This window comes from Daktulosphaira vitifoliae, unplaced genomic scaffold, assembly GCF_025091365.1.
Source record: "Daktulosphaira vitifoliae isolate Bord-2020 unplaced genomic scaffold, ASM2509136v1 Scaffold_2, whole genome shotgun sequence".
In the NCBI taxonomy this organism is placed as follows: Eukaryota; Metazoa; Arthropoda; class Insecta; order Hemiptera; family Phylloxeridae; genus Daktulosphaira; species Daktulosphaira vitifoliae.
This window is the reverse complement of record NW_026099573.1, coordinates 39,742,541-39,755,092: the sequence shown is the minus strand read 5'-3', so window position 1 is coordinate 39,755,092 and position 12,552 is coordinate 39,742,541. Positions and strand designations below refer to the sequence as shown.

General features: G+C 27.0%; 1 protein-coding gene and 1 long non-coding RNA gene across 5 annotated transcripts in view; one reads left to right on the top strand and one right to left on the bottom strand.

The window, feature by feature from the left end:
- LOC126899600 (laminin subunit alpha-1) overlaps positions 1–12,552 on the top strand; it is a 75,688-nt gene that overhangs the window by 17,740 nt on the left and 45,396 nt on the right. Inside the window, exon 2 of the mRNA XM_050674641.1 lies at positions 5,251–5,540. Within this exon, the coding sequence (XP_050530598.1) occupies positions 5,251–5,540 (290 nt within the window). The remainder of the gene's footprint in view (positions 1–5,250; positions 5,541–12,552) is intronic.
- LOC126899634 (uncharacterized) lies at positions 2,735–7,167 on the bottom strand. Of its 4 annotated transcripts, none has more exons than XR_007702654.1 (5): positions 6,489–7,167; positions 6,052–6,170; positions 5,905–5,990; positions 4,027–4,625; positions 2,735–3,049 (listed from the first exon to the last, which is right to left on the bottom strand). It is a non-coding gene; the product is annotated as an uncharacterized LOC126899634 (long non-coding RNA). The 4 variants fall into 4 exon arrangements; XR_007702655.1 differs by lacking the exon at positions 2,735–3,049 and having other exon boundaries at positions 3,558–4,523; positions 4,586–4,625; XR_007702653.1 differs by lacking the exon at positions 2,735–3,049 and having other exon boundaries at positions 3,558–4,625.

Here is a 12,552-nt window from a genome sequence, read left to right as displayed (position 1 = left end):
ATGCTAATAAAAAATAATTTAAAGATTAGCATTCGTTTAAGTTATAATACAACGTATATAAGCTTTATTTATTGTAATGTTCGAGCATTTACCTTTCTCGGAAAGTATTAAAAACCTTTATTACTTTCCAAAAAAGCAGAAGGTAATTAAACGCACAGGTATAACAAAATGTATTTTATTTTAATTAACTATGCAGAAAGTATTTATGTATTATTTGACATGTTTACCCTCAAACCGAAACCCGTTAAATAACTAAGAGAGTAAAAATACAATACCTAATTCATATAGTTTCTATATTACAAGTTTTCTTTGACATACTATCAAAAATTTGGATAAAACCATAATGTTTTACACCAACATTGATGAATAAATATTGAAGTTTAATTATGTTTTTCTTTAAATAATTTAATCATTCTGTTCTTAAAATATATTTCATCAAGTTTGTTTTGTAATAAGTTAGACAGTTTTCTATTTTTAAACGTCTCTAAGACGTTTGACAGATGTAACGGATCTCATTTTCCTGATAATAAAGCCCGAGAAATATCGGAAGACATTATAAAAGACATTTATTTTACGTAATTAGCCTTAACACGGTAGAAATAAAATAATGGGGTCTTTGTTCAATTACATTTCCTACGGATATATAACAATCAACAGTAAACATATACTGTAAATTTAATTTTACTTAATTATAGTTCATTTTTTTTATGTTGAGCCCATGTATAATTTATATGTTAAAAATATGTTAATAATTTAAAAAAACATGATTAACACGAAAATTCACAAAAAGACGCATAAGTCATACTATATATATGTGTTAAAAAACGTTTGCGAGCTCTGAACTTCCCTAAATAAAAAGGCCACGTAATTATTTTTACGTTCGCGCAGATTTCAGATAAGAATAGGATTTAATTGTTCTATATGATTTATAATTGTCTGAGACTTATAATAATTTTAATAATTGAATCGCGTAACTTATAATCTTCTATATAAAGTCATATAAGTATTTTCTCAGAGATTTCTTAATGCACATTCTTTGAAATCTCAAAAATTATTTATTTTTACCTACAACCTATTTAACAGTATATAGAAGTTCAGATGAGCACTTATCGATTATTAAATAAAAATAATCTGCTAAAAAGTTTTATCAAACACTAAATGTTTCAAAACCTCAATTATTTTAGGCGGCCTACTTAGTTCAGTACTGGGATCCCATTTTTTTATGCTTGGCTATATAGGTTTCCTCGTCCTATAACACTTGGGCGACATTTTTTAAAGTCAGATGACTTTTGTTATGATTTCTTTTACTCTAGTGAAAATTATATTACCCAAGACTAAATTAAAATGATTTGTATATTTTTCACAAATTATATAAATATATATTGTACGTACGTCATTTAAAAGTTATACGTAGTGTTATCCAAAATTTAGGATTTTAACCAAACTTAGTATTTTTCTTTTTTTAATTAACAACTATAAAAACTTAAACACATTAACTACTACATAACAAAACTTATTTTTAGTAATACGAATTTTTGAACAAATTTAAGCTCGGTTCTTATAAAATTGACTTTAAAGTATATGATTAAAGTTATATGCGTGTCATTACCATAGTTTTTCCTAATAATTCATAAATGAAATTATTAATGTTTTAGAAGAAATTGAGTGAATTTTATTTAACGTTCTCACAAGAAAATAAATTTAATGTTTTTGCGTCGCGTTCACTCATTAATTCATCGTTTTTGTTTATCAAAATTTAGAACCACAAATTGGCTTACTTAAGACGTAATAGTTTATGGTGATACAAAATTTAAAAAATAATATGAACATTAATACATTCACGTCCGAGTTATTCAGACCGTTTGTTAATAATGTTCCCTTGATTGTAGTTATGATAATAACTAAGCATACTTGTGTATATACAAACAAACCTATTGCCTTGTGTTTTACTTTTAATCGCTGTCCGTTAAGTGAAAAACTATAAATCATAATCTAATGAGTTTTTCACGAATTTTGATTACAAAATTATTAGACATAGAAAAAATGTATATTTAATATAATTATGAAAGAATCTTTCGTCATAGTCATTCCAAACCTTATGAAAAATAAAAATATTAACAAAAGTATAATAAAAAAGTTCAAATTAATAAAAATTGTATGTTGATTAAAAGCATCTATATTTTGTCAATACTTAAAGTGGTAGACTAGAATATAAAAACTCGTAAAAAAACCGCACTTAAGTACCACAGGTCATTAAATCATGTTAATGTAATTAAATTATTTAATACACCTTAAATTTTTATGAGTACCAAAAGTTTTTGTTTTAATCAAATTATGTGTAATTGTCGTTCAAATTAAAAAAACTGACATAATTTTTAGTACTCTATGTTAAAAATTATTTCAATTCCTACAAATTGTCCATCTGTATTTTAAATATAATATATTATTAGACTTTTCTAAATAAAATAAATTAAGTTTTGAATTTTGTGTTCAGTTGCATCTATATTATGTCTTAATTGAACATCCTGAGTAGGCTTAAATAGATTAACCCCTGATTGCTTTCATAGTTTTCCATTAATTTTAAATAATGCATATATTTTTTATTAGATCTGTCAAATAGAATCGGCCATTTTTGGAAGGAGCAAATTCTTGGCTTTAGTAAAAGGTCTTACATATTAAAAAATATTAATTTTATGATATAATTTACCAATTATAACTATGTATTGAAGTAAAAATATCTGACGTTTTATTAAACGATTGTAAGATGACTAATCTATCAGTTATGTATTTGCGGTTTTGACGTGAAATGGCAACATGACTTTGAGCACGTAAATTTTTTTCTATTTAAATAAGGCCCTGTAAAATAAACGATAATTCACATAGTAATATACACGGATCGATTGTTTCTCAAACAAATAAGAACAATAAGTCTTCTTTCATCAATATGAAACCAAACGTTGCAAATAGTGTAGTTTGTTGTTGAATTACAGCATCGAATTTCAGAAAAATGTATTAGAGTGTTATGTGTCATATATAGTAAAATAATAACCTGAAAAAAAAACAGAACGTGATATTGTAAGAAAACAACTTAATAGTTCAGATGATATTGGATATAATAGCTTATAATAGTTCATTAAAATATAGTTTTTTTTTTAAGTATTCATAAGTAAATTATCATGTGATTGTACCAGATATTTTTTGTAACAAGCAATACTGAAATTATAACAAAATGTATTATAATTTGAACTAAGAGTTAAATTTTTGAACATCTAACCAAGGGGCATATAAAATATTGAGAATATTATAAATACTAAGAAATAATAAAATAAAAATATATTAATAAAAACAAATTAAATTAGTTTTTGTGTTTTGTTCAAAAAATAAAAAAAGCACAATGTAATAATTGATTTAAAAGTTGTTACTTGCAATACAAACTAATGAGGATTAAATATTTTTTTCATAACACGAGAGCATCATTACTTTTTATTTTAATTAAAAAAGTTTACTCAAGTTCGCCTAAGGCTTATAACTAGTATCAAAATAAAATGCGTTTATTTTAAATTAAATTACGGGTTTAATGGCGAAATTAATGAAATAACTAACTAGAAAGATTTAACGCATTCAAAAGAGGATTCTTATTTTACCTGATATAACGAGTTTTCTTCGAAAACTGACAATATCGAGAAAAATGAATTGAACCAAGTTGTAATAAGTATAATTTACATTAAAGGTCACCTGTTTTTTTAAATGTAAATTTGACTTTCGGCTTATATAGTAGGTTGTTAAATTAATTAACATGGTCATTTTTCGTATTGAATTGTTGTTTAACACTAATAAAAATGATTTGAACTGTATATGCTACCCACTCTGAAGTAAAGAACATCGACTTCAAGTGCTTCAGTTGTAATTACACTAAAAATTCTCAAGAACGCCTCTATTTCAGCCATTGGCTTACTTGAGTATCAGTCCATTTCACCAAGAACGACTAGAAATTTGTATACGTTTTCGACCTGCAGTGGGACCTACCTCAAGTGTTGTTCGCCGTCATTGATGCGTAGTGTAGGCGATACACACTCACAGTTCTCGAACAAATAATTAACACAAAGCTTTTTTCCTTCACCTGAAAAGGTGACGCGATCTATTACCATTTCAAACTTTGTCTTTTTGTTCTCTAGCAGATTGGTTAATAAAATCATCTCTAAGATCGACAAATGAAAAATTATCTTCCCAGAAGTCATCTGGGTTAACGAAAACCCAACTCTCTACGTCCACTACTGCTCCAGGGAGTGGATTATTCTCGAAGTAGGTTTGGCGCAGCTGTAAGTGTGCCACATTGTCTGATTACAACATTTTAAGGACACGAGGAATGTCGTTAAAAGTCAAGAAGTGAAGATTTCCCCATAACATATCGGGGATACATGAAATATATTCATAAGATCCTTACTTGAAACGAACATAAGAATCAATTAAAATTGACATCAGCTTGAAATTATCTGAATGCGATTTAATAATATTCTGGAAATCTGTAACAAAGTATTACGAACATAGACTCATTCATCGGAAAGAAGGATAAAACTTCCTTTACCAGAAACTTGACATTGCAACTCAAATTAAGCCATAGAAATCTGAAACAGAGAATAGGTAGAGCAGTGAGAATGGAGAAAGCTATCTGAAAATGAAATTTAGCTTGTAAGACACTAAGCCAATACCAAAGGTGGCAAACGGTAATCGTTTTATTGTAGCTGTGACAGGGCTAGGTTTGAAAGAAATCAAAGTTTTGAAATTTAAAGAAAATATATTAGACGGGGTAAGTTGCATTTGCATTTGGCATCATGCTTCCGCTTATCCTCATCTAAAATCTTTTGACCTCCGAAGAAACAAAAAACATCATCACCGTTAGCCTAATACTATTGACACACTAAACTTTAAAATATAAATAAAAAGGTACTCCTTAAATTCAAACGAACCCTTAAAGGTTTTTGTTCGTCATAAATATTAGAATAAATGACCATTGGATTATTTATGTAGTGAAATTACTAAATGAAAGAAAGTATTGTTTTGATACCCAAATATTACATATAATAACCGTTAACATTTACAAAAAATATGAATTTACTTTTAAATAAAGAGTTGTGTCAAAAACGAGGAGAGATATTCGTCGTGTTTTTAACTTTGTCATTCACACCAATAATAATATTTAAGTACTGTGATAATTTATTAAATAAATATATATGTTTTTTTTTGTTGTAGATGGAAAGGCATTATATCCGTCTATATTCAATTTGGCTTCCCGAGCAATAGTTACGGCGAATGCGACATGCGGAGAAACGGAAAACGGCGGACCAGAAGTATATTGTAGATTTAATAGTATTGGAAACGTGCAGACTTGTGGCGTGTGTGATGCTCGGGCAGGTGACCCAGCCAAAGCTCATGGACCAGGTAAAGCTGTGGATAATAGCACGGGAACTTGGTGGCAAAGTCCGTCTCTTCAAATCGGCGACCTTTATCATTATGTCAATTTAGATTTAGATTTGAAACAGGTCAGTAATATAAAAAATATTATTTTAAATATTACACTATGAAATGACAAGTTTTAACGATTAAAAATCTCTATTGTTTAAAAGTATACAAATAGTTATAGTTGAAATGTACAAAAAAGTTTATTTTAGATGTTTGCTTAATAAGTAATATATTGTAAAATTATATACTTATAAAATTTCTTTGTATAATACATCCATTTTAAAAATACTGCGAGTTTTTACATTTCATTTAACAAATCAAATAATATCTACTTATTTTATTAATTATTTACCCTTTTCTAATCTAAACTAGTCATTTGAAATTATGGCAATTAATATTTTCGAAATATTAAATATATATATATATATATTTTTATTAAATTACCTGTTAAATAGTCTAAAGCTTATTTCGTTTGGAAAAAATTAAACAAACATTATTATTTTACCATTTTATATCTTCATAGCACTATCCTAAAAAATTGAAAGTATTATTTAAACAATTATTTACAACTTAATAAGCTTATAATCAAACTTATTGTCGTCGGAGTTTTAGTGAGTTGTAAGGCCGACACCATTGATTTTAAAATGATTAATAAGTCGTTACAATGTACTTTCAACAATTATTGCTCATTTGGATACTGGGTTAAAGTACTGAAATCAGCAAACAACAAATCCCAACTATTAATGACATTATAATAATAATACAAAAGTGAGAAAAATACAATATTCATATAAAATAACGTAATGCAAATAACGTCAAACAAAATTGTTATGCCGGACATTTTCCGAAAAATGGTATCTAGTTTGACATACGCATCATAAATTAACTTTAAATTTATATTATTTATACATGTTTACAATGGTTGATTGCTATTGTTACCGCGAGGTGTAAAACGTACATAGAATCCACATACGCTGCAGCAAATAACAATAAAATAAATTAAACGATGTTTTGAATGTTATACGTACCAACACATTATGATGATTTACGAGCTGAAATATTGACATTATTTAATATACGCACGAATGGACGATTTTCACAGTATTGCACGGCAAATTTATACGATGTCTTTTTGTGGACTTAAACACTTTCAGTTTTTGTGTAAATATTCTCTGAACGCAATTCGTCCTGCTTTCGCAATTTAGCGTGTATGTTTACATACATTATTATTTTTATTATTATTATTGCCTGGAAACTCGCTTAAAATATGCCTAAGCCCCTGGCATATTAAACGTCCCTTAAGATACTATTTGCAGAACCAATGCGCAGTTAAGTTAAAAGAGAAGTGCGTAAGAGTAGTAAACAAGGCAAACGCTACGGATATAATAATTTTACTGAACCACGTACGGTCGTATAAATTAAAATACTAAACGATTTTACACTGAGCACGTATTACGTTTAATGAAGATTTCATCAATTAACACAAACCTGATGTTTGAAGTTTTCGCGAATGTTTTACCAAACAGACGAAAACGTATTATTTAAACATTATGAGCGACTCTAAACACAATCATATTAATTTTTAAATCTTTTATGAAACCCGGTGACTAGAATTTTGTATTTATGGTACGAGCACTAATGTCTTGAATAATACACTTTAACTACAATTCTGTTTAACGTTTGACAAAACAGCAACCGTTTAATAAATAATATTTATCTCGTTAGTGTAACGAAACGCGGTTTATGTTATTATAATGACCCTGCACGCATGTTGATGATAGCTTGTGCTGTACTGTGCCGATAGTATACTAACCAGTTAAACTAAAATAAGCTGATTTTGTCAGTCTCTCATATAAACATTAAGCAAACAATTTCATAAGACCGAGTAATCTATCGGCTCGTAGTTTTCGCGGTGTGCATTTTTATAGTAGTCATCAAAACGAATTTGTAAACGTAAACACGCGTAGATTGACTAATTGGATACTATTTCATGCGCCAAAAAGAGAACTGGAGAGTATCTTGTGGAATAGCTCTTGCTATACATAACGTTTTTAACCATAATGGCAATAGGTTTAATATGATCCGAGTAAATGTGCGCTGTATGAGAATAAAATGTATAAATATACCATTCCGGATGTGGATAAAATGTGAGCAGACAACACGTGAGTCTAATAACACGATGTTATGGTAATACATATAACTATTTGAAAAGCGAAAAAATAATCTAACAAGTATAAAAACTAGATTACACTTAAGACTCTGTCAAGCCGGTGGATTAGTTGGCACCGAGCCAAAGAACGAACGTGCAAAGTTTCCTACAACCGTTCACCGTCAGGACATTTTATAATTATTATTACAAAACTTTTATGTCCTACCGGAGACGCTTTAACCGGTCGGCCAAACTGTATATATCACATATGGAACTTAAAAACCACCCAACCGATAAGCCGTTAAAACGAAAAGGAATTTTGCCAAATATTTATATCCCGATAACTTTTTCTAAACTGATGATAATATTTATTATTCATTCAGCACGCCGAATTGAAATAGCAGATATTTCCAACTAAAACGTTAATACAATAAAACAAGTATAAATCAAACCATTTTTTTTAGGTTAAATTCTGAACAATTTACTATTAATAAAACTTGAATAATGTCATATTGACGCTATTATATTTATGGTTCGGAGCCGCGGATTTTCAAATTCTTATGACACACATATCTATGAAAAAAAAAAAAAATTAGGACTTTATAATATGGACTCGTGCACGATAAATAATTTATTAATAAGTTGTTGAATCCGCTGAGCATATAGAATCACCATTAGGCATTATTGAACTGTTAAAAACACATATAACCAAGTTAGTGAAAAAGTTTCAAGTTTGCGTTAATACAATATTCGATTATATTTAATGCATGAAACAAACGAGTAAAGTTCAACAAAATGTTGGCAATGAATTCAAACCTCAATATTTTAACATGCATTATTTCCCACGCATTTATACATAAACAAGTTTTTGTTAAAGTAAAGTAGCAAAAAAACAATTTAAAATTTTAATGCATAGTGACTCTTTTAATATTATCAACACAATTTTTCTTAGAATAAGCGTTATCGAGAGAAGATTTCTTTGGTATTTTTTAGTTTTATGTATTTTTCGATTATTTAATTATTAAGTATTATTTTAAATCATCCCTTATACGTTATAACGTTATTTATTTATAAATCGGAACATATATATTTAATTACATTATAAAATAAAATATAATGCAATTACAAAAATGTGTGCTAGATAACAACTAGTAATTTTCTTATTTTCTTATTTTTTATTTTATAAGCTAATTAAATATATGTATTGTCAGTAAAAAAAATTAAGTTCATACCCTTATAACGTGTTAGTATATTTATTTATTTTTTTTTTAATTTATATAAAATTCTTGAATTTAAACTTTGATAGTTATTCTGCTTTATTTTCTAGTAAAATATTTGTTCATCTTTCCTTTGATAAAGATTTTAATTTAAGAACCCAACCACGCCACAATTTTCATTATATTATAATAAAATATTATGGGATGAATAAATTATTAAAGATGATTTTTGTGTCCTTCGTCATGATTTTTAATCGTTCTACACACGAAATACGCCAAATTTTGTAATTGAAAAAAAATTTTAATGGCACGCAATGTATTTTCTCGATACATATTCAAAACATTTTTCCAATAAATAGAACTTAACTTATTAGAATCCAAAAATAATCGCGATATTTTTGAGTAAATCATCTATAATCATATGACTCTTCATTTTAGAATATAAATTCATTACTTAATAAGCTATTTTTTATTAGGTTAATAGATATAAACTTCTATAAATAATTCCAACGGATTTTGTTTTAATAAATTGTGTATTAGTTAAATATTTATTTATTTTGTTTTTCTTAGTTGGAAGTGTATAAGAGGGAAAATAACAATTCGCAATCCAGTTTAAAGATTCATTGGTTTTCTTGGCTCGTAATATTACTTCTTCGCTCATAGTTTTCAAAGCTACATACTGAAATAAAGTCGACATAAAGTGTTTCCTTAAATTTCAAAAGCTATCAAAGGGCTCTCGGTTTTATTAATCAACTCCGGTGGCAATAGAGGGTATTCGCTAGGCTCTTTTGTTTTGTTTCCTTTGATCATATTATTCTTTGTGTACGATGTGATTACACGAAAAGATTCTGTTTCTATCCGTTTGAGATGATTTTTAAACGCCAACAAAGTGTGCGAAACCCCTTAAGTCAAAAGAACGAGACAAAGGATTTAAAATGAAGGCAAATGTTGATGGCAGTTATAAAACATACACTATGTACCTTATATGAATATCGGAATGTATATTAGAAATACATATTATATTAGTTTATTTTTTTTGATTAAATAAATTATTAATTTGATAAATAGTTCAATTTCCACACTTAATTTATTAAATTCAATAGCCCTATAACTCTTATTAAAACTTATAAAATTTTTTGTCATAAAAAATGTTATGATTATATATAAATACTATCTTAATGTAAAAAAATTATATTTTGTATAATTTAATTTTTCTTATCTCTCTACAGAATATAATAATATTACTAAATTAAATGAAATTAATTTTTTGTAGAATATTATACTATACAACTTTTGATTAGAAACACGTTTCACATTTCTAAAAAACTTCATAGTATTCAATTACTATGCATATTAGTATTGAATAAGTTTTGAAATTTTTTTTTATTATTTAAGATAACTACTTAATGAAAGTGATAAGTTGAAAAACGCCTAAAAATGATTTTAAAAGGGTTCAAAAATAATAATACAATATTTATTAAATTTAAAGGTAGATTTCTGATATATTTAATCTTAAGTATAAATTATCAAAGATGATTATAATTTTAAACTTTTAAAATTTTATAATTTTGAAACTATAAATTAATTATTTAAAAAAGTTTTGTCTAAGATATAAATATTTAGAAAAATAAAATAAAAGGAATAAAAAGAAAAAGAAATATAGAATATAGATTAGAATTGATTGAGGAATTGTTTGGAATTGTAGGGGAATATTTGGAATGTTAAATGTTTTAAAATTATATAATTCTGTTTAATTAATTAATTTTCTTATTAATTATTTAATGGTTTATTACACAATAGATTGTTGGAGGTTCGAACGCATAGGTTAAATTGTACTTATCTAACGTACTATGTAATGAAATAATATTTCAAGTAATCCAATGTTGATTGTGGTATAAAATGCACTACGTATACGATTTACATTACACATCACAAAATCCATATAATTCTTACGAAAATGATTCAAATTTTAACTAATACAATTTAATTACACAAAATCTATGACTGATTTTACTTGTAAAAGATTCTAAACAATCTTTATTTTATTAGAAATATAATTTATAATTTGTCCTTATTAATTTTTTACGTTTGTTGAATAGGTATTTTTTTTTAGAGTGTATATTTTATTGAGAAATCGACACCAATATTTCTTAAATCTTCCTCTGGCCTGACCAAAACAAGATTCCAAAATATTTATATCTATGTAAAAAATTGATCAAGGCATAATTGTGGTGGACCAATGTGTCCCGGCATTAGTGCCTCAAAGGATGCGGCACAATAATGTCAAAGACAAAAATTAAACACTAAAAATATATTCATAAGTTTCTTTGCGCTGTCCGCCGACACGATGTTCGTTAGAACAAAGACATTAAGCTCAGAGACTAGCTACCCAATAAGAAAAGCTCACTACAGATTTTTATCATTAAATAAAAATTTAAAGTTGGGTTATTTAGTATTAAAATAAAATAATTAAAAACAGATTTCATATTATTTGATAATTATTTCCATAATAATAGAAATAAAACATTATTTAATAAATAAATTAAATTAAATTAAAAGATTCACCAAAACAAAATTCACTTTATAATTTCTAAGTGTCATTTAGTATTAAAGAAAAATATTCCAAGTCCAAATTAATTAATAAAACGACTAAGTCCTGGAGAGTGAAGTCTTGAGTAGAGTGTCGTAGATTTTGTGTATTTTAAAATCGCCGAAAGAACTGGTTTAGACGGCGAAAAATGACTTTTTATAGTCTGAAAGGGGTAGTTCAGCGATCCCTAGCGTGATCTTGGAAACTGATGCTTTCTATTCTAATTGTTTAATTGTAATGGGGCCCTGCGTGTAGGCATTACTTATAAATCTCTACAACAATTAGATTTTATGCCATAATAAACTGGTTATTTTGTATTTTAAATAAGAGAACCTTGTTTTGGTGATCTTGTATATTCATAATATGTGACATGAATGTACATAATATCATACGTTAATATTATAAGTAATAATATAATATTACATTATATAAATTGTTTTGTATTATTTTTACTTTAATATATAAATAATTATTTTTTAGAAAGGTTAAAATTTAAAATGTAAAATGTTGGCAATTTTCATTATTAATAGGAGTTTTCTTGTATAAAACTCTTTTAATTGATGAACAATATATCAAAAGATCACAAATCGTATCTAGTTGAAGACATTACCCTTAAAAATTAATAAAAATTCTCTCGTTCCCCGTAAAAGTGTTAAAATTTTCATTTGCGCCCTATAAAACATTTGTCAAATTAAATCTTACAATTTCTAAAATGATAAAGATAATTGTCATAAAACGTTTTGGGGTTTAGTCAGGTGCTGGAGCTGGTAAAAATTGTGACTGTCGAAAAATAGAGCTTAAATGTTCTACTATATGTGTACATTGCAAAGGTCAATAGCGTACAAATTCAAAAGAAATAAAGATTGAAGATAAGGGGGATTATACTTTTGTTAAAGATATATTCTATCAAAATTTAGAATAGGAAAATCAATAAAAAAAAACCCAGCACAGGGGGGTCGCGGCACAGTGGTGACGTGGCATAGTTGGATCAAGTATAATGATATCTGATAGTGATTAAAATCACTATCAAAAATAAACGCTTCGATGCAAATCTTTAGATAGTGTTTAATTTTAAAAAAATTGGTGTTTTATTCCAAAAGCTACTTGATCTGCTGGTTCCTTATTAATATCTCGAT